The sequence below is a fragment of the Protopterus annectens genome, chromosome 8.part0 (assembly GCF_019279795.1).
Source record: "Protopterus annectens isolate FY-2018-M chromosome 8.part0, PAN1.0, whole genome shotgun sequence".
NCBI classification, from domain to species: domain Eukaryota; kingdom Metazoa; phylum Chordata; order Ceratodontiformes; family Protopteridae; genus Protopterus; species Protopterus annectens.
In genome coordinates this window covers 478,987,991-479,006,353 of record NC_056741.1, presented here as the reverse complement: position 1 = coordinate 479,006,353, position 18,363 = coordinate 478,987,991, and the positions used below count along the sequence as shown (strand labels likewise).

General features: G+C 41.7%; 1 protein-coding gene across 3 annotated transcripts in view; it reads right to left on the bottom strand.

Annotated features, from left to right (window-relative positions):
* Positions 1–18,363, bottom strand: part of LOC122808893 (renin binding protein) — a 1,087,318-nt gene that overhangs the window by 380,545 nt on the left and 688,410 nt on the right. For 2 of the 3 annotated variants that reach the window (XM_044080005.1, XM_044080006.1), the window contains exon 5: positions 1,203–1,362. In XM_044080005.1, coding sequence (XP_043935940.1) covers positions 1,203–1,303 — 101 coding nt within the window. In that variant the 5' untranslated portion in view covers positions 1,304–1,362. Of the gene's footprint in view, positions 1–1,202; positions 1,363–14,620; positions 14,889–18,363 lie in introns of those variants that run through there. The other variant, XM_044080004.1, reaches the window with a different exon arrangement.

Below are 18,363 nucleotides of genomic sequence, written 5' to 3'. Positions count from 1 at the left end.
TGCAGTTGTTTACAGATGTGATCTTAAACATGTAAAAAAAAAATCAGCAGAACAAGCCTAATTTATGTGGCACTTTGGAAAAATTTTACATGACAAATTGACAAAGCCTTTCCACCACTAGCCCTGAAGGAGACGGGGACGGAAGATTTAATGTATTTTAAAAGTACACTAAACTAGTCCTGCAATAGAGTTTGGAATGTTTATGTAGCACAACAGAAAGGAAAATCTTTTTCCTCCGTGGGGAAGAAATAGATGCAAAATAGTGCATTTTGTATTATTTAAAATTCAGTATGCATGTCATGAGTTCTGATTTACTGCAAACTAGTAGTCGGGTAGTAAAGCTGAGAGCTTGGTAAGACATTATTTAGAATGTCTAATCCTTTATTTTATGTCATCAAATACAAAATGTTACAAAAGTATCTTGAATGCATTGTTTTCCGCCTTAAAAGGTGACAAAAATACCAATGTTTAACGAAACAGAAATAGAACATTATGGCTGTTTTGATACTTCTAAGACAGCAAGGATTTGTTAGACCATCCTCTAGGCTAAGTAGATAAAATCCATCTCAGCCAGGTGTTTCTTTTACATCAGCAGCAAACCTAGAAAAAGCTTAGTGGCTAAAAACAAACCTAAAAGATGTGGTAACCACTGTATCTCTCAAAACTGTGTAGATTTTTGCCTCAGATTTTGGTCTGTTCCGCAAACAATTTGTGGTTTTGTGGCAAATTACGGAGGAATGAAGTCACTGAATGGGACACGTTTGAATTTCAGACATCAGATCCTTCAGAAAACAAAATCCTGTTATCTAGCAATTTTCTAAGTTTGTAAGGAAAAAAGGTTAAATCTGTCCATATATTTCCAAATTTCCTGTGCTAAGAGGTTGAGAGGTATGATAAACATGCTAAATCTAGTCAGTAACATCTATGTGCCAGGTCATTTCTTTGTAATTCAGTGAAATGTTCAAATACCACACGTATGGTGGTTTAAAGGAAAAGAGATTAAAGTGGTTTAAATGCAGGTTGGATGTCATGAGTCAGGTATTGTACTAATGACAGTCATACCCATTTTTGTAACTATGTGCAAACATCGTATCAATTTACAAGATTAAAAGAAATAAATGAAAATCTAGGATATTTTACTTTACATACAGTAACATTTTATCACAGGAGCAAGGAGCTCTTGTTAAATGGAACATACTTACCCATATTGGTCATCATGGGAGTATTTTAGCCAGAAATCCACAGCACGATCCAATTCATTCTGAATAACTCGCCTGAAATGCTCCAGCTCCTTGGTGTCCATAGTTTTCCTTCACAAAAGCAGCAGGGCTGTCATTCCTCTTAAAATACACAGAGAGGTTCCTAAAATAGATTAAAAAAGACTTATCACTGGAGTGATTACTGACCAGCAACACAGTATCCTATTTAACTTATTAACTTATGCACTAGAATTCTATTGACTCAGGGATCCTCTGTATATTTTTACTTCACTACCTTAACATTAAAGCTTTTGCTACAATAATATACAGTGCATGCTATTGAGTTAATGTACCAATTAATTTTTTTCTTTGAGACAAGATACTAATGAACCAGAGGAGATACCAGTTAGGTAATAGGAGGATAGGGTATCAGTTACCCAGCGGAGAACTCTTATTATATACACATGTTGTGTGTATTATGTGTGTGTATAGGTTTTATTACATAAACTATGTATACATATATATATATATATATATATATATATATATATATATATATATATATATATATATATATATATATATATATATATCTGTACATCTATGATTTCCCTTTATAATCTCGAAATACTGAACTTGAGAACTTCAGTATCTCGAGACCATAAAGGCAAAACATCAAAATAGTGGAAGTGCATAAGCGAGAATCCGAATATCTCGGATCCATGCTTATGCATTTACGCTACGTTACGTGAAGTGTTTGGCTGGGATAGTGTCTGGAATTTAAGGTGAGGGTGTATTTTTGTAAGTTGTAGATGTGGGTTAGGGTAGGGAGGTGGAGGTATGAGTGAGTGTGCTGGTATGGTGTGTGTTGTGTGTGAGTGACTGTAGAATGTCTAGGTGAGAGTTTCTTTCTTTTTTTTTTTTTTTTGGAGTTGGTATATATAAGTAGGGGGTGTGGGGGGGGCTTGCCCTCCTGCTTACATTTAGTGTAAGGTTGTATAGTTTGTGTGGTGTGGGTAGAATGGTGTGTGTTGTATGGATGTTTGAGATTGTGTGTTTCATGCTTTTGGGTTTTGGGATTGCGAGTCGTTCACCTTTATAGTTCCGAGATACTGAAATTCGAGATTTCAGTATTTTGAGATTATAAGGGGGAATCATCTCAATTCTCATATTATATATATATATATATATATATATATATATATATATATATATATATATATATAATATAAATAATTTATGCATTTAATTAATTTTATTTGACATTTGTTGACAGAGACAGTCTGACTTGAGCAGAAGCCCTTTTTCAGCAGAGGCCCGGGGAGAAAAGCTCCACAGTAAAACTAAGCAATAAGCATTATACAAACAAGATAGATACAGTATTTAGAATACAAAAAAACAAACCAGCAAATTTAGAGAGAGCCACACACTATGATGAGCAAAGAGTTCTGAGGATGATGTACAAATACAATACATAGTGTAGTACGAGAAAAAATTAAGCAGGGGATGAGGTAGCGCTACCACAAGAAGTAATAATGAGCACATTTTTTGTATTATTAGGAGTTCAGATATACTGCAACTAGACAAAAAAAATAGGGCTGATAAAAGTTAGATTCTGTGTAATGGAATGCAACTAATTAGTTACTGTTAGTAGTTGAGAAAAGGAGGAGATGAAGTGGTTAGTGAAGGAGAGTAGGAAGACTTCAGGTAGGATGATTGTAATAGCAGGACCAGGTGCTCTCGAGGTATAATCTGAGAGTTTTCTTGAATTCCAGAGTGTGGGTAATATTTCTTATAGTTAGGTGAAGCTCATTCCAGGAAAGAGCAGGCCAATAGCTGTAAAGATTCTGTCCTAAAGATGTTTTAAGCTTGTAAATCTTTAAGAGGTATTGGTCAGAGCTTCCGAGAGAGCGAGGTGGCTTGTAGAGAGAGACAAGTGAGAAGATACTAGGGAAGGAGGAGGGCTTTTTCAGAATAGAATGGATAACGAGTAGTTAAGTAGGAGATGCTTTGGAAACTGTAGCCAGTTGAGAGCCTGACAGTGGTATGATCTGGAAGGGAGATTGGCAGCAAATTTTGTTGTAGGTGGTTTTGAGTTTGGAAAGTACTGCTGTCTGAAGGCTGGTTAGGACTTGGGAGCTGTAGAAGAGATTGGAAAGAAGGTAGGCTTGGGCAACTCTGATCCAAGAGATGGGAGTGAGAAACCTTTTATTTCTGTACAATAGACAGAGCTTCTGATGGGTTTTCTTGATAAGAGTACATGGAAATCAAATTTAAGTTGATCGTCTATTATTGCTCCTAGGAGCTTGGTGTGGGTATCGGGTATTATAATAATGTCGTTTAGGGAGGAGATGGTAAATGAGGATTTAAGATGGTAAAGATATTTAGGGAGGAAGACAAGAAATTTTGTCTTTTTAGGGTTTAGCATGAGCTAGTAGTTAGCAAGCCAAGTCTTTGTGAGTTTAAAGGATGTCTGAGTCAGGGTTAGCAGGTCAGAAGCGTTGTCAGCAATTGAGATGATACTAGAATCGTCTGTGTACTGTATGAGGGAAGACTGAGGGCAGGATGTGGGTTGGTGAAAAAGGAGGGGGTCCCCCCCAAGATATAGCCTTGGGGGACTCCTGTTTTGGTGTTGAGAAAAGGCGATGGGGAGAGGAGGAGATGGGAGAGTATGGAGAGGAGGATGGGGTGAGAGAATCCGTCAAAGGCTTTAGAAGGATCCCAAAAGAGGCAGGACACTAAATTTGTTATGGTCTCTTGCTTGGGAGAGGATATTTGTAAAGGATAGATGTGCAGTAGAGATGCTGTGATGGGAGCAGAATCCATGTTGAGTAGAGATGATCAGGTTTTCTTGAGTGAGGTAAACCGCGATTTGTTTGTGTACATAGTGCTTGAGAATTTTGGGGAGGGGGGAAGAGTATGGCAATGGGTTGATAGTTGAGAGAGCTCAACTGAATTACCACCTTTGAGGATGGGTACAGTGTGGAATATTTTCCAGAGAGAGTGGGGACAATGGATTCTCTGAGCGGTTGATGAGGATTGAAACTGGATAAGCTATGGGTTTAGCAGCAGCCTTTAGATAGAGAGATGGCAAGTTGTCAGCTGAGAGAGAGCAGGTTTTTAAGTCGGAGAAGAAGTTTTTTTAATGTAACTGGTAGGAACAGAATTTAGAGAGAAAGGGTTATTTTGTCATAGGAGGGAGTTTGGAGGTATGGGGTTGGATGGGTGGGAGTTTTGCATAAGCTTGCTGATGGTATCAATGAAGTACGTGTTGAATATGGATGCACTTTCAAAAGGGCGGGCGAGTAATTGGGGCATGGGTTTGGGGTTGAATGGTTTCCTGGGTAGAGAATTTGATTAATGGTGTTCGAGAATTTCTTAGGGTTTTTGAGTCTGCAGTTTGGGGTGTGAGGTAGCAGTTCTTTTTGTTGATGTCTATGCGTTTTTTGGTTAGATTATGGAGTTCCCTATATTCTTCATAGTGTGTGGGAGATTTGGTCTTGGCCCAGAGTTTCCAGGCTAAGTCACCCATTTTGGATCAGACAGGAACTTGAATTGGTGAGCGAGGGGGAGCAGTGTCTTGAGGGAGTCCGGTGTACTTGGAGAGGGAGCTGAAGTGAAGAACAGCTTCATCAAGAGTCAAGGACATGAGGAAGGACCAGTTAATGGCAGAGAGAATTGTTGAGTGTGTCGGTGTTAAAGTTAGTTTGCGACACTCTCTAAATTTATGAGGCCTGGCGAGGTGGGGAGAGTATCTTAAGATGCATATGGAGGAGTGTTTGCTAATGGAATCAGGGAGGGATATGGGGTCGTAATATTGGTCAAGTATGGAAACAAGAATCCAGTCAAGTACAGAAATAGTATTGGTTGGTTTATGAAGATAGGGAGGAGTAGAAATCAGCTGTGAGTAACTATATACATTAATATTGGTGGTAAGGGAATTAGAATTGAGGGGAAGCCAGTTGATATTAACATAACTAATGAAACAATAATACTAGGAGATGTTATCAGACATCCAGTGGAGAATCTGTTCCAATAATAGTATGTAAATGCCAGCTATGGTGAGGGTTTTGGGATTCTTAAGTTTGCAATTGGCAATCATGAGTTAAATGGATGAAAGGGGGGCGTTGGTTAGTGGGAATAGGGTTAGGAGTTTGGAGTACATTATGGCAAGGCTTCCACCATTTTTGTGAGTCCTATCAAGGCATAGTATATTTTAACTGGTGGGGGGGGGATTCAGTGTTGTGCGGCTTGAGCCATGTTTCAGATAGAGCTTTAGTGTTGGGGGAGTGTTGAGCTTTTCAGGAGTGGAATTCAGTTCTCATTAAGAATGCTGTGAATGTTGATAGAGTAGAAGGAGAGGTGTTTGGGACTCGGGTTAGGAAGGTGCAAGATGGGTCGTGTAGAAGTAGTAGCAGTAATAAAGTTAGAGAGAGGGCCAGGATTAGGGTGGATGTCACTGGAGAGTGGAAGAAAGTCACAGGGAGGGAGGAAAAGTGATTTAAAGGAAAAGAGGACCAGTTCACACAAGACTAAGAAAAGCAAACTACCTGTAAGTAAAGGCACTACCAGGGACTTTAGTTAACAATGAGGACCAAAACATTGTTGAGAAGGAAAAAAAAAAAAAAAAAAAAAGAAGATGAGATTGAAGAAATAGTAAGCTTAGGTCAATAACAGGGACAAGAAAAAAAAAAAGTGGATGAAAGAAACGAATAGATGGGGGACGGTCACCAAAGATTGGCTTGGAGATGTGCAAAAAGCCAGGAAGCCTTTAGAACAGGCCGGATATTAATAGTTTAAGTGAATATTAATGCAGTATAATATAATTTAGGCAACAGATGAGTTGACCACTGGTATTTCCCACTTTGCAACCAGGTTGGGATAAAATTAGTCAGTCATTTTATTTTCCTTATGTGTTCAGGGTGGATAATTTAGGAATAAAAAGGGAGGAGAAGGGAGATGAGAGCTAGCATTTGGGAAGTCAGGTAACTGAGGAAAGCACAAGATGGAATGGATTAAAGTCACAGAGGTAAGACTAAGAAGTCTACAGGCAGAAGACAAAAAGATGAAAAAAAAAAAAGTTTCCTAGAGGTTAGTGAGTAGAAAGTTAAAGTATGTATAATAGGAAAGTATAAAAGAGTACAGGGGGAAGGATTACAAAAGCTAGAGGAGTCTGTGATGAAAAAAGTACATAGTATATAAAGATAAAGCAGATGTGCAACACAGTAAAATGAAAACCTAGTAACACAACTGCAATACTAAGATAAGGAAAGGCAATGAATAATGCGGCTAAGCAATTAAGAGGCAACTGCCACTCCACTGCAGTGCCTTAAATCTTATTAAAAAAATCAACTCTGGTTTCAGATGTAAAGGGATAAGAGACTGCATTATCCAAGTTGATAATACTTGCATGTGAATATTCAAGAGAACTTTAAAACTATTTCTAAATCTTTACAATGGGAGATTAGTATTTATATAGATTAGACATCAGGGGAGGGGATTAGGACTAGCCAACAAACATATTTCACCTTTTTATCAATACAGGCATCAGCTGCATGTCTTTACCTGGTAACCCTCATTACACAACCTCAACTTGAATGATGCCAGTCACATATCATCCTTGGAACTAAATGAAATACTGCTAATGTGGGGAACCAGTACATTCACATGAGAGCCTTGCATTTGATCTGAATGCACTCCTACACTACAGGAGTCTGCTGATCATTCTCTTTCCTCCTCTTACACAACAAATAATAATTCTTCAGGTTAGATGAAGCAGATCTTAGGGTTAATCCCTATAAAGCAAGTTATCCTTTAAATGCCTAAGCATGTTGCATAATTGTATACTTTTTCTGCACTGAAGCACGTGTCACCTCGAGACCCACTCTGTAAGCCATGCCTCCCACCATCCTCTATGTTTTGGGGCTAGTCCTCACAGTTTCCTTTAAAATATAGAGGTTTCCCCATATTTATACTTCTTCAGCACCCCAATCCCTTAATTCGAGTCTATCATCAGTTTCTGCATTTAGAGCACTGTATACTGCTAACAGTCACCAGATGTGGCAGCCTCCGCATGCGGCTAATGCCGACAGTCACCAGATGTGGCAGCCTCCCAATGCAGTTATTGCAATCTTGGGAATAAATATGCTCATCAGAAATTTTCTTTACTGTTTTCTTCAAACTCCACTGTATACCTTATTCCTTTTGGACATACAACCTCACTTTTCCTCCCCAACTAAGCCTATACATGTCTTTTCTAAGCAACATAAATTTAATAAACATCATTACCATATCTCTTTTCCCATTGGCCAAGCTTCTGTTACAGCTTCAGTATCCATGATTCCATCTATAAACACTGTAGACAGCTGACATGTCATTTCACGGACTTCGAGCACTGCATGGCTCCTTCCTACTCTACCCTTCCATACCCCTATTAATCTTAAAATTACTTTTCCTCAGTTGTGGTCCAGTTCTTTCCTCATTCCACTAGTAATTTCTCCATTTGTGCCCCTGTGTTATTTAAAAGGAAACGTACATTTAACAGATTTAAGGGTTTGCAAACAGTGGTGTCACTGAAACTGAATCAATGGTAACAAAATTCTCCAAAAGGTGAATTTCACCTAAACCAAAATAGCTGAAAATAAGGTTTCTAAGGGGTTCAAATAGCCACTCCCCAAAGTATCCAAGAAAAGAATTGAGTAATTTGCATCCCTTAAAATACATAAAAAATGTCAAGATTGCCAAAAATGAAAGTTAGTGTTTGCTGGAACAAATCAGCTGTTAAAACAAACATTCAGTTCTGATGAATCCACTCACTGCAATCTGAAGATACTGCCCAGTTTGAAGATTTCCTTTCATCATTACCCACTGCATCAGCTAATTATGTTCTAAAAGTCTGGTATAGTCCCTGACATCATTACCCACTGCATCAGCTAATTACGTTCTAAAAGTTTGGTATAGTCCCTGGCACACATACTTTTCAAATGTCCAAATTTTTGCCGCATATTTTCGATTTATTCATCACAAAATTTGTGGTCTTCTGTCAAATCTTAGAGGATGGAAGTCATATCATGGAAGTGGTTACTGACTTGAAACTGTAGTTTTATTGACCAGTAGGGGTCATTTCCAAAACTCCTTCATCTTCCTCTCTTAAAACCTAGTTGCCTCGTGGGTTTGGCGTCTTTTCAGGCTTGTTGGCTGGTGGTGAAGCACCCACCAAGAGGAGAAAACGCTGAGAGAAGGGAGCCACTTTTGAGATTAAGTATTTTTTCTCTGTTTATTTGCTAAGTTTTTCTGCATAGTTGCCTAGTTTGAGCATTTTCTGGCTTGTTACTTGATTTCTGCATTAGTAGCTGTATTTAGAGCACAACCAAAAGCTGTTTACTGAATTTCCTGTTTGCACTTAATTTTAAAATCGTTTTTTCTCAAAACTTGCATATTTTCTGTCTTTGACCTAACACTCCAGTGTGGGGTCATTTACTGCACTGTTATTAACTTGATATTACTTGTGAACCTCTGCTATCTCTGAAAAAAAAACAAAAAAAAAAAAAAAAATCTTGCTTTTTTCCCACTTTTCTGAGATTTAAAAAAGTTCAGTTACAGGCTTGCTGTTCCTGAACTGTTTGTAAGTTTCTGTGAGGCCATTTTTGCTTGGGCTAAGGGAAAGTCTCTCTGTTGATCAGTGGCAGTGTGAAACATTGAGCAGCTCCCCTGCCCCCCATGGGAGTGGTTACTGACTTGAAACTGTAGTTTTATTGGCCGTATTGGGTCAATTCCTGGCTCTTTCCAGCCCCTGCTATCAAGCACGCTTTAGCGCGGAGTTGCCACTAGAGCAGCATCGGGCAATGCCGGTTCAACAAGGTTAAACTTTTTCTGGCTCCATAAAGTCTGTTCTTCATTTTTTCCCTTAGAACTGCTCTACTAGTAATCTAAACAGTATATCCCTTAACTAAAAAGTGCAGCACTTGTTTCTAAAAAGCTTTTTTTTTTTTTTTTTTTCCCTCCAAAAAAAAAAGGCTCAGCACTTGTCTTAAAAGCATCTTCTTTTCAGGCTTAGCACTTCTGTATTATACAAAGTCCCTCACTAGCGAACCCCCCCCCCCCCAGGAGTACCCACTTCCTTACTAAGTCCTCTCTCACTCAGTTACACCCCAAAGTTCTTAATTTCTCTAGCATGTCAAAGGGCCAGATGCTGGCGTCCTCTCCTGTCCAGTTGGTGAATCTGGGAATATTGAGGCAATGTTACAATTGCCTCATGTACACAGACAACCCTCTCCTCCTCCCACATAACACAAATACTTGCGAGAGATGCAGCTATTTAGCCAAACTGCAGGCTGAGCTCTCTCAACTCAGGACTGGAAAGACCAGACAGGAGGAGAAGGCAACTACACACACCACAAAACCAGTCTCACATAAAGCTATCACAACAATGAATCAAACACATAAACACACAAAGACATACTCGGAGGCTCTGAGCAAAAATTTACCTAAACAGCAGAGGCCTCCAAAGCAGACACCCAAGCAACCACCACCTCATGACACACCAAAGGCAACACATAATCAGTGTGCAAAGCAATCACAGCCCTTAAGGCCAAATACTACACCAAACATACTTGTCATAGGTGACTCCATAGTCAGACACACTGACGTCCCACTCACCAGGCTGAACAAGGAGAGGGTCACAGTAAGCTGCCTATTGGGCGCTAGAATCCGCCACATAACACAAGCACTCGGGTCACTCCACAGCAAGTACAAATATAACACAGTCATTGTCAATGCTGGTGTGAACGACCCGAGACGTACCTCCCTGGACTACATGAAAAGAGACATAGAGGAGCTCTCTGATTATGTAGCCCAGGCAGGTATGACCCTGAGCAGCATCCTTCCTTCACCAAGAATGATGCAACAATATAGAGACAAGATGATCAGCTTTAACAATTGGCTTAATTTCTGGTGTCATTCAAAGGGGATCCAGTGTCTGTCTGCCTGGGATGACATGCTTGACAAGCCACGCTGCTTCGCAAGGGACGGCTTGCACCTGTCACCCCTGGGATTCCGGATATTGGCTAAGGCTCTTGCCACCCCCATAGTGCCTTTTTAGGCAAGGCTCAAATTCTAAACCTACCACCCTAGAAAAAAAAATGGGAAGAAACTAAGGGTAATGCTGCTCAATGCCAGAAGTCTAAATCTCAAAATGCACGCACTCGAGGCCCTTCTCAGTATGGAGAACATCGATGTCTGTGCTGTGACTGAAACCTGGTTCAAGGCTCCTGAGAGCACCCCGGCACTATCAGGTTTTACCTCATATCATGCGTTCCAGCCCCAAAACCCAGACCACACCACAAAAGGAGGGGGTGTATCCATATTCATGAAGGATACCCACACCTCCAGGTTGGTGGCAACGCACAAAGCATCGGAAACCATCCAGGTGCAATTAACCATAGGCAAAACTGCTCTACAATTTGTAGCATGCTACAGGCCACCCTCTTAAACTCAGGAACCCCACACAGCCTTCCTGAAGACACTGGAGGGTATAAAAGTATCTCCAAACACAATTATAGACTGAGAACATTACTCAAGCCCAAACTTTCTAGCCCAAAGGTTCCTGGCGTTCATAAATTCAAATGCCATGGAACAACTAGTCACCATTCCCACAAGAGGAGAAAATATACTAGATCTCATCATCACAAACATGGGGACAAAATGCTCCACACCGGAAGTATATCCCTCATTGGTGAGATCAGATCATAAACTAATCTCACTGGATATCCACATCCCGCCCCCACCCCAAACAAAAAAGACCACAGTGAAGAACTTCTCTAAAGCAAACTTCACACTACTCATGGTGTGGTATCCTTCAAAGCCCCCGAGCCAGTGGAAACCACAACCCAAGCTGCGGAAGCCCTTACAAATGCCTTCTACGAACACCTCCAGGACTGCATGATCAGGCAATTCCTAATAAAACCAAGACTCTTTCCACCAGGGGCAAACATCCAGTCTGGTGGACCCCAGCCATAAACAAACTTTACAATAAGAGGAGAAAGCTGTTACATGATAGAGCAAAATCCATAAAAGAGAAGACACCTTTGATCATTATTAGTAAAAAAATACGAGCACTCATAAAATCATCCAAGACCAACTTGAGAGAAAAATTGCCATAGATTCAAATGACAATCATAAGGCCTTCTTCAGCTATGTTAGAAACCTGGGTGGAAACTCCCAGATATGCTCAGAATTAGTCCAAAATGATACAAAAAAAAAATCACTGAACCCACAGACATTGCCAACATACTGGCAGACAGGTTCAGTGCAAACTTCACCCCCCCCCCCAAAAGGAGAGATAACTATCCCAGCGGAGTGCAGCTTCCCAGACATCTCCAATGCGCAGGTGAAAGCTGCCCTCTCTAAAGCTAAAAACACAGCATCAATGGGACCAAATGGTGTCCCCGGCTGTGTGCTACACGAACTTAATGAGGAACTAAACCCGCACATAAGGCAGCTGTTTAATCTTAGCCTTACCACAGGATACGTGCCCAAGGAGTGGCGTACGGCAACTGTGGTCCCACTCCACAAAGGCAGTGCCTCTACGGACCCTGGTAATTACCGCCCCATAAGCTTAACAAGCCTGGTCTGCAAAGCTATGGAGAGGATCATAACGGAACTCATAAACAAAGACATAGGGGACTTGCAGACATTGGACCCGACCCAGTTTGGCTTTGTCAAGGGCAGATCATGCCTTTTGAACTTGGTCGACTTCTTCGAAACGGTCACCAAGGCCATTGATGAGGGAAAGGCAGTCCATACAGCCTACCTTGACCTTGCAAAAGCTTTCGACACAATACCTCACTCGGGTATTATAGAGAAACTTACCAGCTTAAATGTAAACCCATATGTTACAAGATGGGTTGCAAACTGGCTAAAGGACAGAACCCACAGGGTTAGAGTAGCTGGCGCCATGTCAGACTCCAAGCCGGTCACAAGTGGTGTCCCACAGGGCTCAGTCCTTGGCCCCCTGTTGTTCGGCATCTACTTCTCAGAAGTACAGGCTAACATAGGAGGACTATGGCTGACAAAGTTTGCAGATGACTGCAAACTGGGAGCCATAGTGTTAAGTACATCGGACACAGATATCCTTCAGAGGGGTCTCACGGAAACTGATAGCTGGTGCCAGAGCCATGGCCTGAAGTTAAATGCCAAAAAATGTATAGTCATACCCTTTGGGAAAAACAAGGTAACCCCAAGCTACCATATAGGTGGCAATCCACTAAGCACAGAAGAGGTTATCAGGGACCTGGGGACCCAGGTTGACAGTGGCCTTTCTTTTGACACTCACATTGCTAAAGTGGTTAGAAAAACCTTCTAAATTGCCCACCTGATCATGAAGGGATTCACATCCAGATCAAGTGAGGTCATTGTTCCCCTGTACTCTTCACTTATCAGACCAATGATAGAGTACAATGCCCCATTCGGGATGTATCTCACCCGACACCTGCAGCAATTGGAGAGACCCCAAAAGTTCCTCACCAAAAGGATAAAGGGACTCCAAAATCTGTCATATGCTGCCAGACTGAAGAAACTCCAGCTCTATTCAGTCACATACCATCTGCTCAGAGGTGACCTGTGCCTGACATACAAGGCCATGTCCAACCCGAAATTAATGGACATGCTCCACCTCAAAAATCCAAATCTACCAGATCCACTAGAGCAAGTGACTTAAACCTTAGCACGGATATAAATAGGACATGCTGGAGGAATAGATTTGTCACCCAGAGACTCCCTATGTTGTGGAATAAAATCCCGGTCCATGTGAGGCAGAGCACCTCGCTGGCTCTGTTCAAGAGAAATCTTGACCGGTGGATGGGAGATCGTAGGTTTACCCCGGGAATCCACTCTGTGTCACTGCTGGACAGAGGCACAACAAACTAATGGGCACAGTATTTTTTTTAACATAAGGGGTGGCGTAAGCCACAAAAACTCTGGGCTAGGCTTATAAATGCCTTAGGGCAGATAGCCTAGTATAAACCTATGAACCTATATAATAATGACATACACTGGAGTTTCAGACTTCATATCCTTCAGAAAAATGCATGCTAACACAAGTCATGTTATTCTAGCAACTCTCTAACCTTGTAAGAGCAATATTTAAGATCTGTCCCTAGTTTTGGGTTTTTGTGCCTCCATTATTTTAGGCTTTGTCCAGATTTCTTGTGCTACATTTTGCTTTGTTACCACCCACCTATTCACCTCAGCTTCTATTAATCTTTGTAACTTTTCCTTTTCAAACCCCTCCATTCATATTATCTGCTTCATTTCTTCTTCTCTCCCAGACCCTGCATTTCACCTCCTTTCTCTCTGCCATTTCACACCTACGTCACTATGAAGGAGCACCCTCCCCACATCCTGTGTGATCCATTCTCCATGGTCTCCGTTCATCCACTTGGTAACATATCAGTAATAGCTTTTTCTCAGATTCCCATCATCAACAGACTTCTTCCTCTAGCTGGATCAGACTATTGGGTTATCAACCTACACACCCTTAAGCCACCTCAAGCTCCTAATCAGACTGCTGCTCCACATGTCCTCCTCTACTGCCTCCTTCCTCCAGCAACTACATCAGCACTGGAAGGCTGCCTGCTACGTTTGCTCTTTCTTCTCTTAATCGAGAAAGAACAAGTCTAGCTGATTACATAACTAAATTAATTTGCTGAAGAACTGTGGATCCACACAAGCATGTCTTTGGGGAGGGGGTACTACAGAAGTCATTGTAACACAGTAAAATTAATATCCAGCACCCATCCTCTAACCCAAATACAAATGCAGACATTTTGTTTGCAGAATCACTTTGGTTTAGAACAGCTTTTTATTATACCATGATCCAAGAAACTTTAAATGCAAGTTTGCTACAACTGCAGAAATGAAAAAGGAGGAAAAAAAAAGTATTGTTGGCAAACACATTTAAACATAGACTAATTGGCATTTGTTTTCTAAAATACATTTAGATGCAACAAATAAGCAAGTGGAACCCAGACTAGATTTTAGGAATGGAAACTACAATATTCATGTGTTTTTATTAATGTCATGGGCATGTTTCTGACTGCTGTGAGCAGTTTTAAATATATAACTACATCCCTTTGTATCATTTTGACTTTAATGGTGGAGCACACATTTCTAACTTTTCTTAAACACCCCTATCTAGGATGCAGAGTACAACAGGCAATAATGGTTTCAGCGTATTAGTCAAACAGCACCCACTATCTTTATCTTGGTTTGTAGGTAACAACAATTTCAAAGCAATACAAAACTCAACCCCTCAAGCTTCTATAGTTTCTCTGTCAAGCATTTTTGTTTTAAATTAATAAGAATAAAACTTCACCAAAACTTAAACACCATTAATATTAATATGGAAAAATGATAAAGCTCACCATTTTTCTGCATGTAGTATTTGCAAGAAGAACCTGCAAAACCAGTTTCTCTCAAACAGCTGCTGAAAGTGTTATTTATTTGCTTTTTCTTTTTGTTGTTAAGAAAAATACAGCCTGCAGTTTATGAAGTTAATGTAGACAAGCTCTAAACAAAAAACTTCAATATTCAGCAAACTAAGAAGCAAATGAGCCTTCACTTCCAGTTTAAGAAAACATATTCTAACACAGGATGTCAGAAGCTAAGTAACACACCACCTACCGGGTGTTTGCTGATCATCTGACTTTAAAATCCATGATCAGCTGAACTGGCAAAATAATTACCGTATTTTCTAGACTATAAGTTACAAGTGAAATGAAATGAGCCTGCTACACAACTTTTCTTTTCATTAGTTGTTTGTGACAGCCTATTGTCACTCTTTACTTCTAGCTATTAAAAATCATGGCAGTGTGTCTGAAAGAAGCGCACTTTCTTAATTTTCATAAAGAAGGCCTTCATAGACTAAATCCCGTATATTTATTAAACTATGTTATTGTACCCATAAACAAGTTTGACTTTATAAGGAGCATCACAACTCTAGGAGGAGCAAATCTAAATTTGAGGACTAAAATCATAGCGCTATTCTAAAATTATAGCAGAAGTATGGTGGTGACCATAGCAAAACATTTTCTTTATTGCAAAACAGACTTGTCTTAATAAATTTAATCTCAAATTAAGGAACTAGGTTAAAAAGTCAAGTACAAAGGACTGGTATTAAGGGTTTCATTATTAATCATTGCTGATAACCAGCCAGGTGAGCAATTATGACAAGTTTCATTTATTTTCAGATTTTAAACAAGTGCAGTATTACTGTTGGACTGCTTTGTAATCACAATCCCAGCTGTCTTTATGACAGACTCGTGTGTAGGTTTTTGAGGGAAAACAAGGGCATCTTTGCAAATTAGAACAGTTGACAGACATGGCCTCACTGTCATCTTAGTTTAAATAAAATGGTATGCAAAGTGTGAATAAATGGGGATTTCCTTTTTTGTTTTATAAAATGTTTGTTACCTTTAAATCATGACACGTCCGCTGAGCTTTCTTCAGTCATTTGACTGTGGCAGCCTAAGTGCTTCACACAGTGTTTCCTTGTGTTTCCTTCTAGAGATCAGTGCGTTCCTTCCCCCTGCCCTTACAGTGTGTGGCACATTTAGTAGTGACACTGTTCCTCACCCGAGCTGTAAGTTAAACAGAGAGCTATGTTCATTAACAGAGTTGAGGGAACCTTCAGCCTAAGTCATAGAAGTGGCATTATATTCCCTGTTTGGGTCATTTATATCCTTCCATGTTCCCTTCCATGTAGAAGTGCGACGATCTGTTCTAAGATGTGCCCTCATAATGCTGCATGTGAGGGCTGCAGTAACTTGCCAGGATCTTCTCTGCGGTGTAATTGCCCTAAATATATATCTCCAGTATCTTCTACTTGTGGATGGTGTTGCTGAAGTGATATTCCCAGTTCTTGGACTGGGAATACATTTTGTGTATATGAAATATTTTTACTTAGTGCAGTTAAGTCAAGATGCTTACAGAAAGAGTGTTGCTTAATGCTGTATGTTTCTGGTTACTTTTGAAATTCACATATCAGTTACATGGAACTGACTTTAGTATATGTGAGCTGACGTTCTGGAACCCTAGTATATCATATCTGTAGAATGAATACAGTATGTTAAGTTGTCTATCTCGCCTTCATTCTTGCTGGATGGGTTCGGAGCCGACCTCGGCTCCGACTCGGCCACTGTAAAAGCTCGAGAGTTGGTTCCACCGGCTCGAGGCTCCCCTTATATCCCACAATGCTAGGCAAGAGTTACCCCAGATCTCGTTTGCCGCTACAGCTTCGAGGTTGGTTGCTTCTACCGGTTCCTGGTGAGTGTTAGCTTTTTCTTCAAAAAGTTACTCTTTTTTCCCCTTTTTAACTTATTTCTTCCTAGATTAGTGTAGAACACTGAGACTTTTTCCCCGACCCTATTTTTCCCCGTTTTCTTTTGTACTTAAGTATTAGTATTTTTGGCTAAAATTATTATTATTTTTAGTATTACTAATTTTTTGCTGACAGGGTATAACTGTGTGTTTGGGTGTGTGTTAGTGTACACCTGTCAGTTAGGGAAATGTCAAAAGAAGCAAAGGTCTCCGGATTCAAGAAGTGTGATGCGTGCTGTCAGAAAATGTCTCTGACAGACGCTCACACTTCTTGTGTCTATTGTCTGGGGCCTTTGCACCTGCAGGACTCCTGTGCTGTGTGCCATGGCTTCAGCCCCAGGGTCCTGCAGGAAAGAAAAACAAGTTGATTCTGAGAGGCTTGTTGAAGCCAGAGGATTCCCTGTCAGTTTCAACAGGGAAGCCCTCTAAGGCATCGAGGTCTTCGGCTCCGGCTTCTGAGCCGAGACCTCAGGTTGTTCAACCTTTGCCTTTATCGGCTCCGGCTGGAGCCGATAAGACTCAGTCCACAGTTTCTGTGGCTTCCTCGGCTCCGGCCGGAGCCGAGGTTATCGAGGTACCCGTGTCGGCTCCGACAAGATCTTCGGAGCCGACAACCAGAAAGAGGTCTAGGTCACCTTCTCTTGGCTCCGTTCATTCGGCTCCAGGATCTCCCCTGCTGTCTGAACGGAGCCAAAGGTCTCATTCCTCTAGGTCATCGAGGCTTTCCGATCATGACCTTCAGAGGGTGGTGAGTCGACTACTTAAGTCCGAGGCACTAGCCCAGATGCTTCAGAGCCCGACTCATCAGTCGGTGCCTGCCCCGGTCCATCAACTCTTTCCTCCTTCGACTCTTTTGAGTTCAGAGCCGGGTCGTGTCGGAACCGAGACTGTGCTCACCCCCGAGCCGAGACAATTGTCTTCGGCTCCGTCGTCGGCTGCGTTTTCTTCCTTGGAGGAATCTCGGCGCCTGACTTTCCTCGTCGGCTCGAGGGGTGAGTGGCATCGGACCCTTGTCCGACCCCCTCCCTCTCGGTGCTTCGCGCTGGTGAGTTCGGCTCCGACATCGACCTCGGAGCCATCACTGTCGGTGCCGAGGGGTCCTTAGCTCCTCGGAGCGGGGACCTCTGGCTCTGCCTGACAGGGGTGCATTCGAGGTCATGCGGAGTGTGTTAGAGCCTGGCTCTACTCCACAGTCGGCTCCGTCAGCCCCTCCCTCTATGCTGCCTCAGGGTAAGTCGACTCACTCCCTCATCCCGGACCGCAGAGAGCCAGCTCCTCAGGAGCCCCCTTTGGGGATTTCATCCTCTTCCGAGGCCTCTCCTGATTTGGCAGAAGAGCCTCCTCGGAAGAGGAAGTGCAAGAGGAAGCACATTGACTCACCTGAGTCTATCACGTCGGACACAGATCTGGATGATTCTGAGGGTTCCCCCTGTTCCCCTTCTGAAGATGTCTCATTCGCAGACATTCTGGAGATCCTGAAACAGAGGGGAAATTGGCCAGCCCTCAACCCTTCGGAGGACGAATCTGTGTATCTTGAGGCGTTTGACTCTCGTCCTTCCACCTCCTGGGTGTCCCCCCCCTTCGACCCCCTCATGCAGGTGGTTGCTAAGAAGGCATGGACGGCTCCTGATTCAGTGGACCCCACTCCCAGGAGACCCTCCAAATTCATCACAGCTCCATCAGACAAGCAATTTTTATCAAAAGGAGTTTCTGTGGATGCTATGGTGGTAGCTGCCGCCACAAAGAAGGAACTGGCTGATCCTTCAGTGCCTGTCCATCCACCTAACAA